The 26,200-nt window shown below is 37.7% G+C and overlaps 1 protein-coding gene across 5 annotated transcripts in view; it reads right to left on the bottom strand.

The window, feature by feature from the left end:
* The window catches only part of LOC133525525 (protein PALS1), a 233,490-nt gene that overhangs the window by 93,026 nt on the left and 114,264 nt on the right, over positions 1 to 26,200 (bottom strand). For 3 of the 5 annotated variants that reach the window (XM_061861791.1, XM_061861792.1, XM_061861793.1), the window contains 2 exons: positions 15,792 to 15,907; positions 8,388 to 9,031 (listed from right to left, as the gene is read on the bottom strand). In XM_061861791.1, coding sequence (XP_061717775.1) covers positions 8,388 to 9,031; positions 15,792 to 15,907 — 760 coding nt within the window. The remainder of the gene's footprint in view (positions 1 to 8,387; positions 9,032 to 15,791; positions 15,908 to 26,200) is intronic. The other 2 variants (XM_061861795.1, XM_061861794.1) reach the window with 1 other exon arrangement.

The raw sequence follows: 26,200 nt of genomic DNA, 5'->3' as shown, positions 1-26,200 counted from the left end.
CCAAGATTGTTTGGGGAAGATCTAACATAGCATAGTAACAGTGAACACTAAGGCCCTCATCACACGGCGCGTAAGCGTATCGTAATACGCGCGTAGAACGAGAGCCCTAAGAGCACGTACAACTTCAAACAAGTCCACACACGAAGGGTCGTCGTAGCGTAGCGTATGAGATTTCTGTCGTCAGTACGACAGGCGTAGCGTAATACACGCGTAATAAATAAAACTTCTGACATAATCAAACAAAAGAATCTTCATCTGATGAGAAAGTAAGATCATTGATACATCCGCCGAAGACATCTGACGCCGCGACTACATGATTTCAACTTATTAGATTTCACTTATAAAACTAAAACTATTACGCTTACGCAACGCCTACGCGACGCTTGGTGTCCAGAGCTCTACGCGTCTCGTACTCGTAACGTTTTTACGATACGCTTACGCTGACGCCTCGTGTGCTGATGCCTCAAGGTCACTTTCTGGTGGGGACTCCAGCAGCATTACTGATGCACAAATAATAAAATTACAAAATTAGTGACGGAGAAAACGTTATAATCCCGACAGTAAAGCGGCAACGACATCATCGCAATTAAGGGGGGCTAGCCAAGATAACACTCGTCGTCATACCGATAAACTTTGATTTTGTGTATTCATTTGGCGTTTCTCGATATACGATCATCATATTGACTAGGCCTCCAGTGACAGCATCATGGCAGAGTGACGTACTAACAGTAGTCACCATCAGAATGTTACCTTTAAAAGCTTTTTTTAACTAGCATAATCATGTCGCAAATCTTATCCTAATTAATAACTTGAGTGTTACAGCTTATGTTAGTTAAATACCCAAATTACAATAAAAATAAAATAAATTATAATAATCTCCATAATATAGTTCGTGTCATCCACGATGACGCGCAAATTTATCAAATCTAACCTTTAATACTCTGACAATACGAGACAAGGCACGCGTCTTCGTGAATGACACGATCCATAAAGGTTGCCCCGAAATAATTTGACAAAGATTCTTTACTATGCATATTGTTGATAATTAGAAGAATCGTTTCAATCGTTTGTGTATATATCGGCGGCTGATCGTAAGATCAGGCAGATCGTGAAATTCCTAGGCATATCGAAAAACGTGAAAATCTTTTTCTCGTTCCCTGAGTCGACGGGGACTATTTCTGGACAGTTTGCGCTTCGGGCATCTGCAGCAATCTAACGATCCTATTCTACCTGTCTATTAGTGTAACGTGACTACCGTCAAATCATTACACAGGAGCATTACGATCTGCCTGATCTTACGATCGGCCGCCGACTTATACCAGCCAAAGGAAAATATTTTGAAGATAAGACGTTTTATTACAGTTAAATGACTGAAGTGTTAATTTTTATTGTCATTCTGTAACAGATTTTTTGGCAATGAGTTTAGGGCCTCCTAGCGTATAAAAAACATCATTTCTCAGAGACGAGATAAAGCTGGTAGTTACGTAAGGAATGGCAATAAGAATGTACAATTTTTGAAAAAAATAAAATTAATTGTCCATTTATCCTAAGGTTAACCAGCCTTTATCGATATTGCAACCTAAGACCCTTTAATTTTTTTATTTAAAATAGAATACACGTAAGTCACTAATGAAGAAAAGTCTTCTCATTATATAGATGTTCTAGAATCTAAAGGGGCCCACTGATTACCAGTTCGCCGGACGATATCGGCCTGTCAGTTATTCGCAATAGTCAGCTTTTGCGAATAACTGACAGGCTGATATCGTCCGGCGAACTGGTAATCAGTGGACCCTTTAAAATCTAAGTTTTCATAACATAAATAAATTTTAAATATGCAAATAATTTTAAAAGAACCTTAACATTTATGAATTATATTTCATTTTAGTACCAATCTTAAAAATAAATATACTAAGAAGGTAGTATTTAGCCGAACCATTACCATACACTTTTTTAAACATGCTTACAAAATATTGTACTTAAATATTTTTACTTTAAAATTGTGATAAAATTAAGGTGCGCTACTTGATTATAAATTTAGATTTAAATATTTTAAATATTTGAACTCCAAACTTCTGAATCCGTTTTGCATAATCCCAAAAGCTGGATAAGATCTTACTTGTCTAAAAAGCCTTTTAAATGTGCCATTTTAAATACCTAAATATCAAGTTACTTAATTAGAAACTTTTATCCTTACTTCTTACTCTTCTCAGGGCGGTTACACACCAGCGTTTTATACGAGCGTACTCACGAGCGTGTAAGCTCCTATAGACCAATGTAGGGAAAAGTAATGCGCGTGTAAGCTCGTAAAAACCAAATGTCCAAACCGGCCAAAATTTCTGTCGTATTCTGGTGCCAAAATGGCCAAAACCAAAATAAACTATAAAGTTTTCATTGAATTCCGGGAACTCCGGGGTATGAGTAAGTACGTTTAAGGAAACTAAATGGCATGGTTAATTTAAAAAAAATCGTATTTTTTTTATACTACGCGGTGGCAAACAAGCATACGGCCCGCCCGATAGCAAGCAGTTTTATTATTAAAAAAATAAATTAAATGTTGCATATAGCGTTGCTGTACCACGGGCATTACAGTCAATTCAACGGTCAACCAAACAATTGAAAACTGTGACATATCAATGTCATTTCGAACATAAATCGTCCGAGATAGTACTTAAGTTTAGAAGCAAATTTGCACACTCGTACTAAACACTAATCAATATGTAAACAGGCCCTAAGGCAAGTGTATACGCTCGTACGAGTACGTACATAAGATAAAACTAAATTATTGATTATTTCCGAAATGGAGTTAATTAGAATACCGGTGTGTTTGAGAAAGTTACTTAATTTAAGCTCAGGAATGCATCCTTCAAATTAACGGAAATAAAAAAAAACACGGTGTATGATCACAATCGTTTTGTCCAGCCTGGAACTAATAGTACCTACGAGTACAATATGTATTATGTATGGAAAGTTACAACTTCAGACGGATTGCGGCGCTCAGTTATGATAGTACACTACTAGATGACGCCACTAGTTTAGACTTCGAATAAAAGATATTCTTCATTTGTCATGCTTTGAAAGTGAGTAGTTGTGTTTTAAATGAGAGGTGTTAATTTATTTTGTAAAATTTGACGATTTAAAAGTGCTTGTTGCTAGGCCTATTTGAATAAAGAATATTTTGACTTTGACTTTAAATTCAAAGTGGTCTTTTTGCCATTCTTTTCTATCTAGTAACTTTATCTAATCCGAGAAATCAAGGTTTTATTGTGTTTTTATTTTATATTTTTGTTGTTGTTAAATTATCATAATTACGGCTCGGAAATTTGCGTGCAACTACTTACATATTAAAGGGCTCCGCTCCGCTTTTTATCGATATATCGATATTACTCTAAAATTACTCTATCAATACGGTTAATTTATCGAAATAACACTTGCGAGCAAACACACTTAGCTTATCAACTCGTTATATAAATAAAGGTCTTCGTAATTATACTCATTTCAATAAAGCAAATGAAACATATCGATACCATCGATAAACAGCGGTGTTCTCTTCTTAACCCTTTACCAGGCTGACAGTTTAAAAATGACAATCGAATGTCAGTCTTACTCATCGAAAATAGAACACATGTTTGAACAGCCGCATGTGGGAAATATATATCCCTTAGCCTGGTAAAGGGTTAAAGGGGTCCACTGATTACCAGATCGCCGGACGATATCGGCCAGTCCATTCACAACAGCTGTCAATCGCGAATAACTGACAGGTCGATATCGTCCGGCGAACTGGTAATCAGTGGGCTCCTTTAGACTTGTTACCAGCCGCACCCAAAATTCCGGGCCCTAATCATAACAGAGATGAATTGATACATTTTTAGACTGGTAATTAGAGAAATAATTCATGAATTTACGGTAAAAACTTATCAATACTTATGTCTTATAAAGTTTAGTTTGACACCAATATTAATGAATACTTTTTTTAAATATACGTAACATTGGTACCTAGCTATATATACACCCACGAGCAACAAAATTGGCTCCTTTGGGTAAATTGGCCTGTTATCATTGCTCGTAAGTGTAGTTTTTAATGCTTTAACATGCTTTCCCTTGTAGTTAAACAGTATCTTGCACATTCACATAAAGCAGATATTATAATCTTAATAAAATATCATGCACTTATAAATAATAATATATAGATAAAACCCTCATTATATACCTGAAAAAAATATTCCGTTAGTACTAGAAACTAAAATATACCTTTTTTACCAGGAATATACATAGAGTCCTGGGTTAGTAAAATCTATTTCCCCAAATAATTTTAAATAAATGGCACAAACACCCCGAATACAAATATGACAAAGTTGATTCTCGATTTCAAATATCTGCTTTGCCAGCTTGACATTTGTCACTATTCACTATACAATATGTGCATTTATTATTTAAACTACCAATATTAGCAACGATAATCACTAGATGTATGAAGTGTTATTTTTTAACGCCGAAATGTATACAACATTTTGGTTATATTTCGCGTTTTACACATATTAAACTTGATTTTTCTTCCCTTCAGCCGTAAAGCGTCAATTTTGGCCCCGTTGCGCTAAGCGAAAATGCCGCTTTCCAGCTCCGTCGAGCCGAAAAGTAGTATATAAACCCCAGGCAGTAAATAAAAAAGACATTTCTTATTTTACTGTGAATTTATTTTGTTACCTTTGTTTCGACGAAGGTCGTGGTCGCGGATATCTGATAATAAAATAAAGAAATAAAGGTAATAAAATAAATGTGGCTTTCCAGCACAGAAGAGTCCTTATTGCACATGAAGCACAGACCCTTCTCTGATGAAAAGCCACAAATTCGCGAGAGACCCGATCAAATTATATTTACTTAGTACATGTAGAATTGTATGTTAATAAAATAAAAGTTAAGTGACAATTGTCAAGTTAGCAAAATTGGAGCTAGGCCAAATTTGACATAAAAATGTAAACTGTCATTAGTTTTAATGACAATATCATCACGCCGCGGACAGAGAGCTGTGCAGTCAAGCATGATTAATGACGATGATTCAATGGATTCGTAATTAATTTCGTGACAGTGACGTCAATCGTGAGATGAGAGTGATCGATTGACGGTCTATAAGGTCTATTAATCATTGTGCATTAGGTATGGCAAACTAGAGCGTTTTAGTTTAGAGTAGTAATAATAATTAGTTTTATGACAGATGCGTCGGTAGAAATGCTGCTTAGTCAAATATTTATTATTTATTTAAGGTACCTATAATTTTTTTATGACGAACAAGTTAGAATAACAACGAGAGTTTTAATATAAACGATTGGTCTGCAATCGTTATATTATATTATTGTATCACGAAGCATCTATAATATCTATATAATTTCACCTTAATTAACAAGCAACAAGGAATAAGACATGTTGATATGTTCAACACTTGAAAATTTTGATTGTTCTAATATTTTTGTGAATCGCAGACACATTAGTCAACCAATTTGATTTTTGAGTCACTTTGTACCTTTTTCACAATGTCAGATTTTTTTCATTCACAGTGGCAGAATGATTTTCATATTAATTGTCAGTGTGGCAAGGTGCAACGCACTGTTCAGTCGCCATCAGATATATGCTGACCTGCCAAAATATCTGAAAACACGCACTTTAGCACCTTGACAATAAAGGCGTGTTCAGACATTTTTGAGCACCTTGGCCGCACCCATAGATCTGATGACGACTGTACAAGAGTGATTTATAGCTTTGCTTTCGATTTTGTGATTTCTTATCACAATCAGACTGTCATATACATGATGTAGTTTTGTGGACAGAAGAAATCGAATAACATAATTTACTCATTATTTAAGTCAAATTCTTTTGGATAAATATATACGACTAAGCCATAGTTTGCGGATACCTATACCTGTAGGTGATAGTGTAGTTTTTTTTAGTTTACTTAAGTAATTTGCACTTCCCACAAATGTAAATATACCTCGCTCTGCTTGCGCGTTAAGTATATTGAATTAACTGCAAAAGGACTTGTTATCAGCAAAAACACTTCTCATCGAGGTGTATGTGGGTAAATCTGAGGTCACTTAGGGTCAATACCGGTAAGTGTTGCAGGATAAGTGCGGCCTTACCATAGTGTGTAATAACCACAATTTTGTACCTGAAGTGCAAACCAGTAGTGTGTAATAGTAACCAAGATGCTCAACTCCGAAGTAGACTCAAGATTTATCGGCATATACCATTAATTTTAGTATATGAAATTTTTATCTGGTTGAAATATAATTTCTGAAAGTACAGATGGTTCTATGAGTATTTACAATTGTTTTTGCAGCTAAATTTATAGGTAAAAAAATGATTAAATGTGACCGCGCGGCCAGCAAAACGTCCCACTTTGTCACTTACCATAAGGACGCCTTGTCAGGTTAATCGTATAAAGGTACAAGCAAATCTCGCCCTTATGGCAAGCAACAAAGTGGGACGTTTTACCGGCGGTCAAATTGTGTAGTATGTGTGTAGGTGATACAGTTATTGTAAAAAAATATATAGATATAGGTATCCAACTACAGTGTTCTTAAAGCTTTATGAATTAGATCCCACAATTAACCCTTTACCAGGCTAAGGGATATATATTTCCCACATGCGGCTCTTCAAACATGTGTTCTATTTTCGATGAGTAATACTGACATTCGATTGTCATTTTTGAACTGTCAGCCTGGTAAAGGGTTAAAATACCTTTCTGATATTATATTTGTCGAACCATTCCCACTATGTGTTAGACTTTCAGTTATGACGTAATCTATGTGTTAATACTCAATGTTAGTAATACCGATCTTGATTATTTACAATATACCTTACCAATACCCATCCAAATTACCTTTAGAACTGATATAATTGTTAATTTGCACGTATTGCCTTTCAAAAAGAATCATAATTTAGTTCCTAGCATCAGTTCAAGATGCTGATATTTGCAAATAAGTGAACCACATTACGCCTTAAAATCAACTGTTTCCTTAACTTTCTTTTAATAATTTATTGATGAATGTAATAATACATTTAAATAAAATTTAAATAATTTGTAATATTTGTGTAAGTTACACTTTGTAATTTAATATTTTAAGATTCCGCGTAAAAATGGATTGTCCTCATTTTCTTCTCTGAATCAATGTTGTTGAAAATATTTTGACACAATTTGTTGTATATCAACCACAGCTATGATTTTCTTTAGAATTTATAATTTAATAGTTAGAATCATTTAAAAAATTATATACAATCTGTTTTTGCACCTAATTTTAAAAGTTAATCAAACAATCTAAAACAAGTCAAACGTAGCATAGCTATTATGGCTAAAAATATTTCCCACAATGTCAATATCCAGAGAGGAAAATGGGAACTACGTTTGTATGGAGAAGCGGTCATCCCCTTTCCTCTTAACGAACATGTAATAGATCTCAACCACCGCATATTGCCTGAACCGAATTTGAAAGTTTAATGCAATTTCTTGCAACAAGCCAAATTCCGTGGCTAGTTGCCAAGCATTCAATTTACGGTATTCTGTCGTTATTCAACATATGAATAACATTGTTACAGCCCAATTCATTACTTCTTATCTATCTATGATAATTGATAAGGATCCGGACCTCATTATTAGTCATCTTATTTGCATTTTTTTCGAGAACGATTTCATCACATCACCCATTCGGAAAAGGGGTTTACTTGCTGCTAGAAGGGTTAAAAGTGGCACTTTTCTGTTTTTGGACATGATTTTTTTTATTTTTTTGCATACAATTTTTTTTAGTTTTAATAATATTTTGAAACATCAATTTCCTGATAGATGATGTGAAAAACTGTATGTGGCACATAGTAGCAAAATTATGTCCCCTTTGGGCGTTAACACTTGAATCCCTCACTACGCTCAGGATTACAGTTTAGAATCCCTCGCTATACTGGGGATTCAATTATAGAAACCATGGCTTCGTTCAGGATTCAATGTACGGCCTCGCCGTAAATAGGTCATTTTGCTCCCTTGTGACACAATCTACTATTTCTGGTCTACCAAGGTGAACCCACGATTTTTGACGACCACACATATATGAAAGGTTAAAAGGGCAGCCTAACTATAATGTTTTTATAGAATAGCAATCACAATAGCAATAAATTATTTCTTTATGGGTCACACACACAGGCATACACAGCAATTAGGTTCATTCCTCTCCAAAAGACATGCCAAGTTTCATGTACACAAGTTCTTAACTGGAGTGACGACTTTTGTTTTAAAATCGATGTACGAGTCCCATTTATCCGCCCGCTTAGGCATGTGCATTATTAACAATTACATCAGTCCCTATCCCATGATACCATCCACCAATGACCATGCGTGGAGTGCCTGTTACCTGCAAGCTCTTTCTGTCCACGGTACCCGGGTATTTCGGGGTGGTTTTCACAATCTGGACAAACGAATCCGGGACATCCACCGCCACCTCCCTCCCGAGAAGGACCGGCGTTGTGTCGAAGCCAGGAGGGAGTTTGTAAGACGCGTAGACCGCTTCACGTATGAGCACAGAATCCGTCCGCGCTGAGTACGAGACGCCTTCTCTACAATCTAGCAAAGAATCGTCGCCATTAGAAATGAGAAGTTGGATCTTATGGTCGCTTAAAGTGTGTGTAGTGTTCGATGCTACTGATCCTCTGTCGGATAGCAAGTCGCATTTGGCTGTTTCTGAGGAGCCTTTTGATTTTTTGCTTCCAAAGCTAGTCCCAGATCCTTCGGAACTCTGTGGTCCTGATAATAACTCCATAGTGCTGTTGTTCTTGTAGCTGGAGCCGTCAGAGCTAGGTCCTGAGTCTACGGCGCTCTGTAGGACGGAGTGTTTGCTGCCGAAGCTGGTGCCGGAGCCGGAGGATAGGAGGAGGGTCTCGTCGTCCCTGGAGGGGCGCAGGCGTACCTGCGGCGGGCGGGGCGGCGGGTAGCGGGGCGGCGTCTTGTTGCGCGCGATGAAGCTGTCCGGAACGTCCACCGCCATCTCGCGGTGAGGACCTGGAATTAATTTCGGACAATGTTAGTTCAAATGATAAAATGTGAAAGCTCGTCAATATTTTTGCTCAATTAATTAAGCATGTGTTGCATAAAAAGCCTAAGATAGTTTAGATAGTGGATTGGGTGTAGAAGATTGTATTGCACTGAAACAATAGCAAATGAACTTATACGTACTTAGTCAAATAAGATAAGTCCGTTAGTATGTGCTATAGTTCCTGAGGCCTGTAATTTTAACTTAAAAAAAATACGAAAATTGCTAATGTGTAAAAAAATCCATTTATCTAGACACAATAGTATTTTACATAAACTACCTACGCGCCGAATTTCTTTCGAATTTTTTTTTTTCATCTTTGATTTTATTTTATTCCCCAAAATTTTAGCAAATAAATCCGTATCAATCTATCAGGGCTCAACAACCATTAACATTTATTAACATTAATTCCGTTTCCGAAATTTACAAGCGATGATTAATGTTCCCCGCTTATCGGGAGCACAGGCTCGTGGCGACAAATGGCCTGAGAAATGACCCGACGGGGCATTCAGACTTTACAGATCTGATATTGATATGATATGATCTAAATCTCTATTCATCTCGCTTCTACCATAGATAAATAAGTAACATAGAGTGCTCACTCCATACGTCAGGTTTTAGTACCAAAACGCTTAGGGTGCCTTTCGACCAGAGATGTGCTATGCTGTGCTATGCTATGTTTTCATAGATTTGAAACGTAGCTGTAGCTGGAGCTGCGTTTCAAATGTATGTAAACATAGCATAGCAAGCATAGCACATCTCTGGTCGAAAGGCACCCTTATTATTTTCGTAGCTGACATCTAGCATCGAGTAGCGGAATTATCAGTACCGCTACTTGATACTAGGTGTCTCAAGTGTAATAATACATGCTGGAATTGAAAATAGATATCCGGTTAATCCGGTTATAATATTAGCTGAAAATTGTTGAGCATTAGACTTTTCGTTCGTCGCAACATCTAGGTATTGTCAAAAAGCAGTACTGATAATTCCGCTGCTAGATGCTAGATGTCAACTACGAAAATAATAAGCGTTTTGGTACCAAAACTGATGTATGGTGAAGTGAGCACTCAATGTTACTTATTTCTGTATGCTTCTACTAACATAAACGCGACAAAGATGCACTTGGAGTATCTATTCAACTAATATACATATTATTATAAATTGTTTTTATGATAACTTTGGGAACAAATCAAATTATTTTACTAAATATTTTTATTAGTATTTTTAATTACACTAATATTTTATATAAATTATAAACTGAAACACATGTCGTATATGATATGATATGATTTATTTATCTCACAATATACAATTTCACTTAAAACTACGCGTGGTAAATTCTTAGGAATTTATATTGTGATTGTCGGTTTGTCTTACTTTATATACATAGGAAAAACATGTGACAATTAATAATTCATTTAAAATTACGAAAGTTTTTAAATTTCAATTGTATAAATAAATTCACCAAGAACGGGTCGTCATTAAGGTAGAAAATAAATAGTAACAGTTACAGAAATAATGTCAGCATAAGAAATAATGTCACCATTAGGGTCGTTATTAAGCTAACAAATAAGTAAATTATAGTAAATCTTAAAATACAGATGTCGACAATATGCTTACTATTTAAATAAATCTAATTGGTAATGTCATAAAACTCTTTTATAGAATACAATGGGTTATCCAATAAAAAGTTTCTCAAACGGCTCTTAAATTTTTCATTAGAGGGCTCGTCTTTTAAGTCTTGGGGTAGTCGCTCGTAGTAAGTTGGACCGATGACACGCGGGTTTTTCCCTGCAAGTGCCATGCGACGCGGGACGGTTCTAAGTCGTCCTGTTGAGCGAATCACCTTGCCAGAGACGTTTACTTTCGAAAACGATGGCAAGTTGTTCCTCACAAACATTAAAACTTCGTACATATATAGTGAGTAGTGTGTCATTATTCGGTAGTTTACGAAAATACCCCTACATGAATGTCTTGTTTTAACGCCAGCCATGGCGCGCAGGGCACGCTTTTGTAGGATTAACACTCGATTTGCATCCGTCGAGTTCCCCCACATTATTGAACCATAAGACATTTGAGAGTGAAACATGGCAAAGTAAACCGATTTTAGAGCAATTTGTGATATGAGGGGTTTCAATTTTCGTAGTATACTAAAGATAAAGTTATGACATTCATGTATTTCACCTCATGTCTTTAATATTCTGAAAGGTCCCATAAATATCAAATCAATGTCAGATTTTTGTAATCCGAATGCCGCTCCCAACCGGTGGCACAATTAGCGCACAATGCGCCCAGTGAGCCGGCAAGCCACGCCCTACGAGCATACGTGGCAGAATGTTGCAGGATTCATGGGAAGTGAGAAGAGAACTGGGGGCCTAGCGCGAAAACCGCAATTGCGGGAATCTTTCTCTTTTACTCTTACTAAGACGTAATTAGAGTGACGGAGAAAATGTTCGCAATTGACGAACTATGATTTTCGCGATTATAGCCCTGGCAATATGTATGGTCGATTTAGGAGTTGGCAATATTATCATATTAGGAGAGCTAGAATTTGGAAAGTACTCGTCTCTAGGCTGTGCGAATGAATTTGAATGATGCAGTTCGATTCATTGGAGCTGAAACGGGAGCGGTCAATGTGTTCATAGAAATTAACGGAATAGGTTGTGTTTATGAGATTATACATGCCTCTAGACTGTTGAGCATACGTGTTCTCGTGTATCGCTTGAACGAGGTCATAGAGAAATAAGAAGTAATAGAGTGCTCACTCCATACATCAGTTTTGCTACCAAAATGCTTATTATTTTCGCAGTCGACATCTAGCATCGAGTAGCGGAACTCTCAGTACTGCTACTGATTGCTGTGAAGGATTTTACATGTACGAAATCTACACATTTGGGTTCGTCTTTAACGTCTTTAAAAACTGGTCAGAGATTTTAAAATTTAAACTAATTAACACAAAAATTATGGCCAATAAACCAGTTTTTTGGCCTAAAATTGTTCAACTTTGATGCCAAATATTTCGAAGACAGTGAACTTTGTAGTAAATATGGTATACTATATTGCTTACAGGCCTTACAGCCGTTTCTGTTAATATGATAAGCTACAAAAAAACATTAGAAAACTAAGGGATCCAGATCGAAGGTCATTGGCGTTTTATGTCATTCTTTATTTATGTCAAAAATGTTATATACCTTATATACCAATTGTAAAATACTTATACTAATATAACTGTCATCAGAAAATCGATAAGACCCCTTGTGTAAATTTATTCGACAGCGTGAAGTGACGTACGCGTTTGCGTTAAGACTCATTTTGTATGGGATTGAGAAACAGCGTGCCAAGCGAAACGTTTTGAAAACTGAAAATCCCATACATAATGAGACTTAACGCAAACGCGTACGTCACGTTACGATATCGAATAAATTTACACTAGGGGCTCTAATGTATTAAGCTAACTGAGGAAATAAGCTGTTGGCTGCCAGCAATCATGGCAACCGAATAAATAAATAAATAAATAAATATTATAGGACATTATTACACAAATTGACTAAGTCCCACAGTAAGCTCAATAAGGCTTGTGTTGAGGGTCCTTTAGACAACGATATATATAATATATAAATATCTATAAATACTTAAATACATAGAAAACACCGATGACTCAGGAACAAATATCCATGCTCATCACACAAATACATGCCCTTACCAGGATTTGAACCCGGGACCATCAGCTTCGTAGGCAGGATCACTACCCACTAGGCCAAACCGGTCGTCCCGAAACCGAAACCGAAAAAATCACCGAACCGAACCCGAACCGGACCGAACCGAACCGGGGCGTAACCGAATAAATCTATAGTTCGTGTCATCCACGATGACGCGCAGATTTGTCAAATCTAGCCTTTAATAACATAACATTACGAGTCAAGACACGCGTCTTCGCGAATGACACGATCTATATATAGACAATAAATAACTAAAACATGTAATCATCAGTCTAATTTCAAGTAATTTTTGTTCATTACAAAATAAATTACTAATGGAATTGATTACGAGGTTTTTTTATGTAAGTCATACAAAAACTGTAGGCAAATGGTACAACAATGAAAGATCCTTTCAAGAAGCGTCTGCCGAATTTTTTATCCCATTGTTTCGTTAAGGTCAGCCAAGGTAATGATTAGTTGACGCACAAAAAAATATAACTGAATTGTTTTTCGAGACCTGATTGTCATAGTTGTAATGTTACAAGACAGTGGAATAATGGTTGTTGAGCTGTCTTTTCTCAACTGTTTGAACGCAACGCAATGCCTATTGTGTGCGGCGCGTTGTCGTGAACCTTGTCGAGTTAAGATAGAATAATAATAATTTTGGATACGGCGCGTATAGTACGTCGGTTCCGCTCTCTGCGCACCGGCAGCTTGGGCCCTGCCCCGCTGCTGGCGGCACCCTAGGTTAGATTTTTCATTATGTGTTTATATGTATTTTGTATTGTTTTGTGTTTTTATATTTTACTTGTATATATATATTTTTTTATACTACGTCGGTGGCAAACAAGCATACGGCCCGCCTGATGGTAAGCAGTCTCCGTAGCCTATGTACGCCTGCAACTCCAGAGGAGTTACATGCGCGATGCCGACCCTAAACCCGCCCCCCCTCGTTGAGCTCTGGCAACCTTACTCACCGGCAGGAACACAACACTATGAGTAGGGTCTAGTGTTATTTGGCTGCTGTTTTCTGTAAGGTGGAGGTACTTCCCCAGTTGGACTCTGCTCTAGATTTGGAATGACATCCACTGGCTGTGCCCTACCACACAAAGCGAGATGACATTCACAATGCCCAATACCTCTCTTATGGACGTAGTTTAAGGACGTACCCGGGTCCAATATTTCTATTATAAAAAAAAACCTAATATAAGATGTTAAATGAATAAAGAGAATAATAGTTCACTCTCTACACGCCCCGCTGCTGGGCACGGCCTCCTCTCATGTGCGAGAGGGCTTGGGCTATAGTCCCCAAGCTGGCCCAATGCGGGAACTTCACATACACCTTTGAATTTCTCCGCGGAGATATGCATGTTTCCTCACGATGTTTTCCTCCACCGAAAAGCTAGTGGTGAATATCAAATGATATTCCGTATATAAGTTCCGAAAAACTCATTGGTACGAGCCAGGATTTGAACCCGCGACCTCCGGATTGAAAGTCGGACGTTATACCCACTAGGCCACCACCGCTTAATCCGAATTAAGATACAAGATAGTTTATTAATCAAGTAGGCATATTACAATGCGCTTATGAACGCCAAATAAAGCTACGCCGGTTCTAACCCTCATTCGAGAAGATTTAAATCCCTAAAACTTTTTTTTTTTCTTATTTGCTTATTACTTATCAGGCTTTAATCGCGTGCGTCAGTTAACGTCTTTGGCGCACAATGGGTTAATTTTGTAGAAAGCAAAGCCGTCAAAATTATTATTTTTACTTTTTTTCTCTTGTAGGTATGGCATAGGGCTTGACTCCATTCACAACAGGTATGTTATCGCGTGATCGAAATCATATACATATTTTCATTCAATTTCAAATATAAATGGTTATTAGTTATTACACTTTACACTATTTACAGTATTTATTCAAGGTACCATTCCATAAATCAGAAATATTACTATTGTGTGTTGGACAAATTTAAGTCCGGTAAGAAATGTAAGTACATTTTTCTTCAGTGGTGCAATCTATTAAATTCTAAGACTCATTTTGGATTACTAACCCATTGAAGAATAGAGTAGAAAGTGAGGATTAATTTGAGGAAGCTGAAGGGACTATCATTCACAAAACAATACTATCACAAATACAATACTATCTTTGGACACTGCATTTATCAAAAGTTGCGTAAGGCTAAGGCTCGACCAACCGGTCATCGGTCTGGGAACTCAAAACTCACTCACTCACTCACTTGAAATCACTTCACTTGGATGGGAATCACTTGGATTCACCGTCATATATACATTGAGCCAATTAAACCCGATATATTCTGAAGGTGTATTCTTGACCGCATTTAGAGACTAAAATGTCATACAATGTTTCTTGAAATCTATCTAATTTTAGAGATAATGACAATTTTTTTATTAAATGTTTCTCTAATAATTTAATGAAAAATGCATGTTTGGCTGTAACGCTGTCACTATGTGACTTGGTTTAGACATACCAACTGACATATATTAAAATTTTAAAGGAAACTCGCCATTTTTATCTGTAAATAAAAAATATTGTAATGTTTTTTTTTGCGCCCAGATGTAAAAAGTAATAACGTGTCGTGTGCAGAAAACGAAAAAAAAATTTTTCGGATTAAAATATCATTTTTTGCTCTTTATGACTTTGAGGAATGCGTGGTTAAAATCTATCAGGTTTTACCAGCCCACGCTGTATATAGGTAGGTACTGTAATTGTTCACCTTTCAAATAGTTTATTAGATAGTTGCTTCGAGCGTATTTTTCATCGATAGATATTTTCCCTAATCGCATTTTGCTACGGTTATGTTTTTCCTTTGGGTAACTTGATAACATCAGAATCGGATAAAAAGCATAGTTAGCATGACTGTCGTCATCCGGCGGCGGTGGTCGCCACTCGTCCGAGGCGTCAGCCCTGTATATACAAGATGTATACAGGTTATATACAGAATGTATACAGGGTATATACAGAATGTATACAGGGTATATACAGGATGTATACAGGGTGTATACTAACCGGTGTCTGCGGAGAGGGACAGCATAGTAAGCATGTCTTTGTCGTCATCCGGCGGCGGTCGCTTTTCGTCCTCGGCGCCCAGCACCACGATGCTCGAGCCCGAGCGGCGCCGCGGTCTGAAACATGTATTTTGCAAGTTAAACAATTGTTTTTAGGTACAATTAGGGTAATTAGGCCTTAGTATGAATATTAAGATACGATTTGAGACTAAGATTTCACACGAACCAAAAATAGGTCCACGGTAGCGGCAATACCATAATACTCGTAGCATCTTAATATGAGCAAAGATACATTGATTGAATAGGATGTGTACATTTTAAGACAATTCCTTGCTTCCAATTTGACATCTAAACGAGATGGCGCTGTACAGCTCCATACATTTTGCGGTAGATTGACAAAAGTTGACGTTTGACGCAGTACAGCGCCATCTGTTTTAGATGTCAAACTAAGTAGCACGTTTTTGCTTAGACTACAAATTCTCTTTGATACGAGTATCGTAAACAAACATCTTTGTTACACGCAAAACACTATTTTTAGCTAAGTTAATATAAATTATTATGTCTTATAAGTCTTTCTGGGTATTAGTATTACTTACTAGTCATAAAATTTTAGACCGAGTTTAAATTGATTTCTTTGTTACCTAATAAATAATTTTAAGAAGATCTACCAGAGAGTACCATTTTGTACTATTGGTCGTTGAAAGTCTAAGTCCATGGGGTCACGGGGCGCACAAGTTTCTTGCAGAAATCGCGAAGCGTCCGGTTGACGTAACCGGTGACCGAAGAGCTCGCGGCTTCCTCGCACAACGTATCAACATTGCGATACAACGAGGAAATGCCGCTAGCATCCTTGGTACAATGTCTCAAGGGCTTATTTTAAATTTAAGCTAGTTTATAATTTTTAGCATTTGTACAGTTACTGTAGTGCCTACCTCTGTATGAATATCGGCTTATTTCGAAAACTCAACAAATATTTCAACTACGAAATGTTCAAATTAACGATAACAATAAACAACAACAATATAAAATTATACATTCCTTGTTGTGTACAGAGTATATTGGAAATGTATTAACAATCCAACAACACAGCAACCTGCACGCTGCAGTCGCTGCACGCTGTGCTGTAGCGTAAAATATAGAAAAGCTGATAACACCTGACACCTACAAGCGGGAAACCTGACTAATGCTACTACGGCTTGTCGTGTACGTTCTAATTTACATGTCGGTATTTACGTCGGCGGCCGACCGTAAGACTAGGCAGATAGTGAAATTCCTAGGCAGATCGTGAAATTCCTAGACACATCGTGAATCGTGAAATTTTTTGTCTCGTTCCCTGAGTCAACGGAGCCCCGCTATGCGGAGCTCCTATTTCCGGACTGTTTGCCCTTCGGGCATCCGAAGCAACCTGACGAAGCAATCCTACCTACTACCTACCTATTGATTTAAACATTCCACGGAGGATCGGCCGCCGACATATAGAATAGGAGACAAATGGTTTTTAATCTAGGCCTTGAAATATTTATGTATACCGCCAAATGTGCGGATTTTTCTCCCGCTGGGTAATTGTGCTCCAAAACTATATCACAACTGTTTAAGGGGTATGGCACACTGCATCGGATTCGCACGTCGCTCCGAAGTTTGAGCGAGACAACGCTACGCTATGTGCGAGTTATAGCGACATTTCGCTCGCACATCGGATCGGATCGATGTGCGAATCGGATGCAGTGTGCCATGCGCCTATGTGTTAAGTGTTTACAACATGATAGTTGTTATAAGTCTACTTTAAATCATATTAACCTAATCAACTGACACCTACCATACCAAAGCAGAATAATTTTAAAAATTAAAATTATTTTGTGAAATTTCGTGCAATTTTTTTACGACTAGATACAAAAAATACGACAAATACAAAAAGTATTTATTATTATTTATTTAATCTTTATTGCACAATACATGAAGGTACAACACGTTTTAATGGAGGAAATTTATTAAAAGCACTTAATTGCACAGTAAAGTTGCAATTTAACAGTTACCCAAGCAGTCTGCAATACAGATCTCACGGAAAACCGCACGGTGAGCTCTTAATGTCTGTTCGTCAACTCGTTTTCTATGTCACCCAGTATACCTAGGCCTATACCGGGCCCAAAATATGTCGACAAAGATTATACCATGCATATTATTGGTAATTTTAACTAACGTTGGCGTTTGTGTGCCAATCAAAGCCAAAGAAAAATATTTTGAAGAATACGTTTTATTTCAGTAACATAATTGTTGTTTTAGTTTTTGATGACATTTTGTAAAAGGTGTGTACCTAAGTAAGAAATGATCCCTAAAAAAATCCTCAACCAAGTTATGGGCCAACCTACAGTATAAAATTATTCAACTCTGTCGAGTTTTTATTCGTTTTGTATGTGTTAAAATTTAAGCCCTATACTACCTTTTGATTATGTTTTGTTTCTTTGTAATCTGGCGTTATTCAAAAACGCCATAAGTATTTTACTTTACTCCTACCTATAACAATAAAAAATAATTCCTCTCTCTGCGGCCCTGACCACCGGCAGCTTGGACCCTGCCCCGCTGCTGGCGGCACCCTAGGTTAGGTTTTTTATAATGTGTTTATAACTTTTGTATTGTTCTGTAAGTGTTTTTATGTTTAACTTTTATATACATATTGTAAAAAGTTAAAAGTCTAACCTAAGAAAAAAGATAAATAAAGAAAATAATGATAAAAACAAATAATAAAGGGACATTCTTACACAAATTGACTAGTTCTCACGGTAAGCTCAAGAAGGCTTGTATTGTGGGTACTCAGACAACGATATATATAATATACAAATACAATAATAAAACAAAAAATAGAAAACATCCATGACTCGGAAACAAATATCTGTGCTCTTCATACAAATACATGTCCTTACCGGGATTCGAACCCAGGACCATCGGCTGCATAGGCAGGGTCACTAGTACAGTCAAGGTATTAAATATCGATACGGACAAAGTGCCATAAATATGTACACACTACCTTAATGTATGGGCAATAAGGGCGTGTATACATATTTTTGGCACTTTGTCCGTGCCGATATTTAATACCTTGACTGTACTACCCAGTGGGTAGTACCCACTGGGCCAGGCCGGTCGTCATCTACCTACCTATAAATTCAACTCGAATGAAAACTTAGCCTATATTTGTAATATGAATTCTATCTTATACTGGTCTGTAAATTAAGTAAACTTGGCGAATAACGCCAGTACGAAACAATGCACCACCGTAACTGGAATAAAAAAGTGATTTGAAATTATAAAAGCCGTTACATAAGCCGCAGCTAGCGTGACGTCACGCGTCCGTGCGCGCGCGCAAGACGTTTCCTTTCTTATCGTCTTGTGAACAGGTGTGGTGTCAAGTGGGATCTCATATACATTGGGTCATCATTAGATCGTTTCAACCTGCTGTCACGGTATGGTGACATTTGAATTTTGTTTCATTCCATGCCATTGACGTTTCAGACTAATCCTTTTTTAACAAAAATTACTTGAATCCCAATACGACCATAATAAGGTCCCGTTTGACCCTTTGGGTACGGAACCCTAAAAAAAACCGGGCAAGTGCGAGTCAGACTCGCGCACGAAGGGTTCCGTACCATTATTTATAAAAACGGCAAAGAAATTATGTTTGTTGTATGAGAGCCCCCCTTAAATATTTATTTTATTCTGTTTTTAGTATTTGTTGTTATAGCGGCATCAGAAATACATCATCTGTGAAAATTCTAACTATCATGGTTCATGAGATACAGCCTGGTGACAGACGGACGAACAGCGAAGTCTCAGTAATAGGGTCCCGTTTGACCCTTTGGGTACGGAACCCTAAAAAGAACACAATAATACCGATAACATAAAGTCCACCTTAGATTTTTTTGTCGTGTTTTCTGACCGTCCGCATAATGCTTCGGACAACGTTTTGGTCAATACAATATTCACAACTGCCTTTATACCATTAATTTCCGTTAAAGGCCATCCTTCACAATATTATCCCACTGAAAATTGCCCACAGATTGATGGCGCTTTAGGAACGTTCGGAGAGTTGCAGGTTTTGGTAAAAATGTTTGTGATGGTGTTTTTAACTAATTTTAGGTGCTTGTGGCAAAAGTACTAAATGATTCCATACTTCCGAATGGCCTTAAAGCTCGACTACTCGAAGGTTATTGGGCAATTATAAGTACATTTATATGTGTATAGCGATGGGTGGCAAGTAATTTCGATAATAAAATAAAATCAACAATGAATATCCAAAAGTAATTAAAGAGATTCGACTTGAAAGTTGTCCAAAGTGTAATGCAAACGGTCAGAAGCAAGATAAATAAAAATAAATAAATATTATAGGACATTATTATACAAATTGACTAAGTCCCACAGTAAGCTCAATAAGGCTTGTGTTGAGGGTACTTAGACAACGATATATATAATATATAAATATTTATAAATACTTAAATACATAGAAAACACCCATGACTCAGGAACAAAATATCCATGCTCATCACACAAATACATGCCCTTACCAGGATTTGAACCCGGGACCATCAGCTTCGTAGGCAGGGTCACTACCCACTAGGCCAAACCGGTCGTCAAAAGATACGCGAAGTTAAAGAAAGGAAGCATTTTGTTATATTATAGCATTTGCTTTTAACGCTGGATATGTTCTAGTTTGTCATTATAAAATCCATAAAACTATAGCTATTGTCTTTATTCTCTGGTTTTAGAAAATAAAATTCCTCATTACTTTAAGCCTACCCGTTAATAGTCACCGACACCCAAACAACGGGATGGGTTATTTGATCACAGCGTTCCTATGTCCATAATGTATGTATGTGAACTTTCAGCTCAATCGAATAATGGGAAGTGGATCTAATTTAGCTTTTTTTTATATACCACGTCAGTGGCAAACAAGCATACGGCCCGCCTGATGGTAAACAGTCTCCGTAGCCCATGGACGCCTGCAACTCCAGAGGTGTTACATACACGTTGCCGACCCTAACACTCCGCACCCTCGCTGAGCTCTGGCAATCTTACTCACCGGTAGGAACACAACACTATGAGTAGGGTTTAGTGTTATTTGGCTGCGGTTTTCTGTAAGGTGGAGGTACTTGCCCAGTTGGGCTCTGCTCTAGATCTGGAATGACATCCGCTGTGCTGTGCCCTGCCACACAAAGCGAGATGACATTCACAGTGCCCAAACCTCTCTTTTGGACGTTTATTCGAAATCCTGTACTTCTACACCTACAGGATTATCAGAAACGCTATCTTTACTACTATTAACATGGTACTTTTATAAATGACCGAGTAATCCAACTACAGTTTCACATGTAGGTAAATGTTTTACGAAAACCTAAGATGAAACCTGTCAATTTGAACTAGCACTTTTAAATATCGTTCTTTTACGCTTTTCCATATATTTCAGCCTGACCTATTGATTTTCTGAATGAATAACAAATTTCTAACTGTCCCTCAATCTAGTGTATTTGACGCAGAAATAACAAATATTCATAATATAAGCCTAGATCGCCGTGTGGTGCCGGCGTTTTAGAATAGCACCACCCCATCTCGTCCCGTGGGTGTCGTAAAAGCTGACTAAGGGAACACCGACGGATGTGCAGCAGCGTCCGTCGAGTACTCCTATTAACTTCTACTGCGGTCCCTCCAACCTCAATCAATTTCGCCCTAACAATTCAAAAATACGACACACACTATCTCAAACCTACTTTTCGCAAACTTCAAATTAATCATCTTAACACAGACCAACCCAAACAAATCTCAACCCGGACCCACTAAACTGAGCATCACCATTGCTTCTTGTCTGATGGTGATGCCAGACCCGGCATCGCATAAAACATAACAGCCTTTCGCAAATGTCACCTCGGGCACAGGGTCGCCCGTATCCGTAGCGAGGGCCCTGTGTCTACAACTGACACTATTAAACTTAACAAAAAAAAAAAATAAGCCTAATAGATGCGAAGCATGCCCTATTGATTATTTGTTTATTTTAAGATGAAGGTTTTTATAAATTAATTTATAACCTAACCTACCAATGTTGCTAATAATCTTCTACATAATATGTTGCTTTTGCAATGCAGAAATAAACGCAGAAAATTAGAACTAATTCGATTAGATCGGGCATTGTGCGCAGTTTGAATAAACTAATAAAGAATAGCTAACGCCCATCCAATGAGAGCGCATTGTCAAACAAATGGCGGCGCTCTAGCCGGCCAATAAGCTTGGGACTAGGGCGGAGTAAGGCATAAGCGGAAGCGATCGGATCCCTTTGACATAATTATTGAAAGTCATAATGTAATGATTGTCAGATTATCAATAATCATAATTCTGAAAACGTTACCTTTTCAGGAATTTGCTTAGGTTTTCCTATACAAAAGTTAGGTTTGTTTTATGGCAATCCTGAAAAGCTACACGGTTCTGAGAAAGAGCAAAATATGACTAAAAGAAAATGCGGATAAACAATACATTATGATTTAAAACTTTATGGGAAACAATAGAGACCCGGAGGCGATATCGGGTTTTGAGGTATTTTGGTTTGTCAAACAAATAACGGGAGTCCAGCATAGCCGGCCAATAAGCCCGGCTTAGGATTAGGGTGGAGAAAGGCATAACGACAGACGACCGGTTTGGCCTAGTGGGTAGTGACCCTGCCTACGAAGCTGATGGTCCCGGGTTCAAATCCTGGTAAGGGCATTTGTTTGTGTGATGAGCATGGATATTTGTTCCTGAGTCATGGGTGTTTTCTATGTATTTAAGTATTTGCAAATATTTATATATTATATATATCGTTGTCTAAGTACCCTCAACACAAGCCTTATTGAGCTTACTGTGGGACTTAGTCAATTTGTGTAATAATGTCCTATAATATTTATTTATTTATTTATAAGCGACAGCGATAGCAATATATGAAACATGTTTGTTTGACGATATAGTAAAGGAAATCCATAGCAGGCCAATAAGCCTAGTTTGAGACTAGACTGGAAGAAGTGGCGGAAGGAAATAGCGGCCATTGCTGTTTGTAAAACAAATGACGCTAAGTTATCATAGCCAGCCAATAAGCGCGATAATACGAAGAGGACTACGTACAGTGCTACTTGATTTCAATAATAATGAAAAAAGATTACCAATAAACACATCTCGCGAAAATTAAGTTGACATTTCAAACCATTACTTTTATAAAGTAACGACAATATTTGACACTGCATAACAAAAATGTCGAATTTGTTCCTTAATTATGGGTTAAAATTCGTGAATATTCATAAAGACAATCCATATTCAATAACTTGATCTAAATTTCATCTATATTTTAATTTTCAATGTTTCTAACTTATACAATACTTATTCTCTTTACTTCCACTACAAATCTGTATTTTCAATCGCACCAAAACTAGTAATAACAATAACAACCATCTGCACTTTTCAAATACACCATTTCCCCAATCCCGTAAACGAAATAAACGCGTATAAAGGGAGCATTGTTAAACAAACAGATGATTACGGAACCCTGTACTTGGTTCCCAATAAAATGGCGGAACAGCCGCGTATATCCGACTCCGATATAGCATTTGATGTAAACAGTATAGGCAATAATCGTCGGGAGACTTCCTGGGGCGAGACATACATTGTGGTGCAAGTTATAGGCATTAGCGAATGTAAGATGAAATGTTAATGGAGTCAATATTTCAAGTATTTATGATGGCGATTGTATTGTAATAAGTGTTTGGATTAGTTGTTATGATGTTAATATAGACGTTTGCGCTACTTAAAATATGTACTTTATCAATATGACTCTAATAACATTTTTGTTAGTCTTTTTCAAAATATTCTGACAATTAGGTAATATTATATAAATTAAACGCTTATCTGAACATTCATCCTACTACTAGTACAATACGATCTAAGTAACTGACTACAGACAGAGATCTTCTATGACATTACTATCGAAAACATATTTATGTATCTATGACGCTCGTGATGCCTAGACTATTCTCACTTGATGGTCTCTTTCTCATTTGTATTCAGGCAGATGATGGCCTAGTAATTAAAATTTTGAACTAAATGTATGCCGCTCCCCCTCACTATGGCCATCGGCCATATGAACTGCCCCCCCCCCCCCTTCTAGCCCATCAGTTGTAGACGCCCTTTTATAAAAATAATCTAACCGCTCTCCGCTCAACGCTCCTAATTTTCACCACGACCCAAAAGGGGAATGTTTCCAATTTCAGCGCAAATAAAAATAACACCAGTGTGACCACGGGGCGCAAGTCAGCGGGACACAGGACCTTCCAACAGGTTGGGGGACAGGACCCCGCTTTCGCCTGCATTTGTGAACGCAGATTTATTTCAAACTAGTTTCTAGAGTCCGTGTAAGCTAACTTGGCATCGATTTCAATAGAAGTGAGAGAGTGACATTGAAGTCGTATATTGATAGACATTCATGATGACAGGCTTGGTCTAACTACCTACAAATTCACCTTTCTTTGAATGCTAGTACTAGCGTAATACAAAGAACGGAATAGCGCGTAACTGTTCATCACAGAGTAGAACAATACGAGCGCCTGGAAGACCTGCAGTGGCAGCACGGTTCCATTTTTATCGCTTGTCACTATGCCTGTCACTTTCGCACTTACATACTTGTTAGAACGTGACAGGCATGGTGAAAAAAGATTAAGAGCCGACCATCTTAGCCCTACTGGATGCTAAGCGCCATCTCTGTAAGACGCGACCGAAGCTTTCGTGTACAGTCGCCATCAGATATATCGGAGCGTCCGAGATGCTCAAAAATATTGTAACAAGCACACTAGCGCCTTGACAATAGAGGCGTGTCCAGATATTTGTGAGCACCTTGACCGCTCCGATATATCTGATGGCGAGTATACAAGATGCCCGCGAGGAATCGAAAAAAATATTCCTGAGGCCATAAGAAGGAAAAAATCTTATATAAATTTAACATTGACATTATATCTAAGGATGGGCCTTACGGGCACTAAGAATGGTGCTAGTTCAGCGGTGTCACTCACGAATTTGAGTCAATCAAAATAGTCTAAAGCAACTAGTTGCGACCAATCGCGAGCGTGATGCGAACTCATCAACCATCAATCGCGTTGTGGCGTTAGGCTACACGATTGACTCGAATTCGTATGCGTGACACCGCTGTACTGGCCCCATTCTTATTGCCCGTAAGGCCCGTCCTTAGATATATGGTTCAGATTAATATGACCTTTGATGCTGACTACATAGACATTTTATTAAATGATTTGTACCATTTAAAACTCAACCTTACTCCACTATCTCACGGAACATTTTCTGGCAGTAGGGTTCACCTACAACAAAGTAATCTTTGACAATACACCTCTATTTCTAATTCTCTTTGGTAACATCAAACACTCCCTGTAATATGGAATACCCGCCGTAAAGCACCAGCCAGAGTGATGCACTAATAATCAAATTGAATTTCATTTGAATCTAAATTGCATTTGTGTATATTATACTCGTAATTTTATTATGAATCAATTTGATTGCCTTCGTAATAAAGCTGATCAGTCGGCCTTGAGAGAATGGACGAAGATCGGAACGTAAAAAAAGCGTACCTAGGTCGCCTAGCAGGAGGACGTCCTATCGGACGCCCTAGGTATCGCTGGAGCGACATGGTGGAGGCGGATCTGCGCGAGCTTCGAGACGACAATTGGCGAGAGGTCGCACAGGACCGAGAAAAGTGGCGCTGTCTTGTGTCGGAGGCCAAGTCTCATTTTGGGTCGCTGAGCCAACGGAGTAAGTAAGTAAGTAAGTAAGTCGGCAGATCGTTCCACAGCTGGATAAAATACGTTATTGTCCGCTTATTTTACACACCAGTCATTACAAAAAATCCTTCATTAGTTCATTACAATCTTTTATTTAACTTGCCCTGTTAGTGTGGGTCATATCTAGGAAGCTAAATTTGACCCAATTCCCGATTTTACTTAACAAAAATGTGTTTTTACAAAAATCTTCAAGTTGGCAACCCTACACGAAGTTTCCATCGTCTACGGTGGATTAAGGGCCTCGCGAGTCGCCGGCCCAATACAATTATCGTAAGCCAGCGCTAGGGTTGACAAGACTTCGTTACGCGATCTAATAACAACTCGAACGGTTTTGGGCAACTTCCTGACATTGCAGACAATTTATTTAACCAGTTATGGACAGTCGTGATTTATTTTCCTCTTTTTGGTTTTTATATGTATGAATATCATAATAAAAGACTTTTATTATGGTATTCACTTAAAATATAAAAATGCTTCATTAGGCATTAGTTAAGCGGAGGCGTCCATATAAGTATTAGGTTTACTTTTTAAACTTTAAAATTGTGAAAAGTGCTTTAAAAAGTGC

The sequence above is a fragment of the Cydia pomonella genome, chromosome 15 (genome assembly GCF_033807575.1).
Source record: "Cydia pomonella isolate Wapato2018A chromosome 15, ilCydPomo1, whole genome shotgun sequence".
Classification (NCBI taxonomy): domain Eukaryota; kingdom Metazoa; phylum Arthropoda; class Insecta; order Lepidoptera; family Tortricidae; genus Cydia; species Cydia pomonella.
Note: the sequence above shows the minus strand (reverse complement) of the source record. Positions and strands in the feature narration are given on the sequence as shown.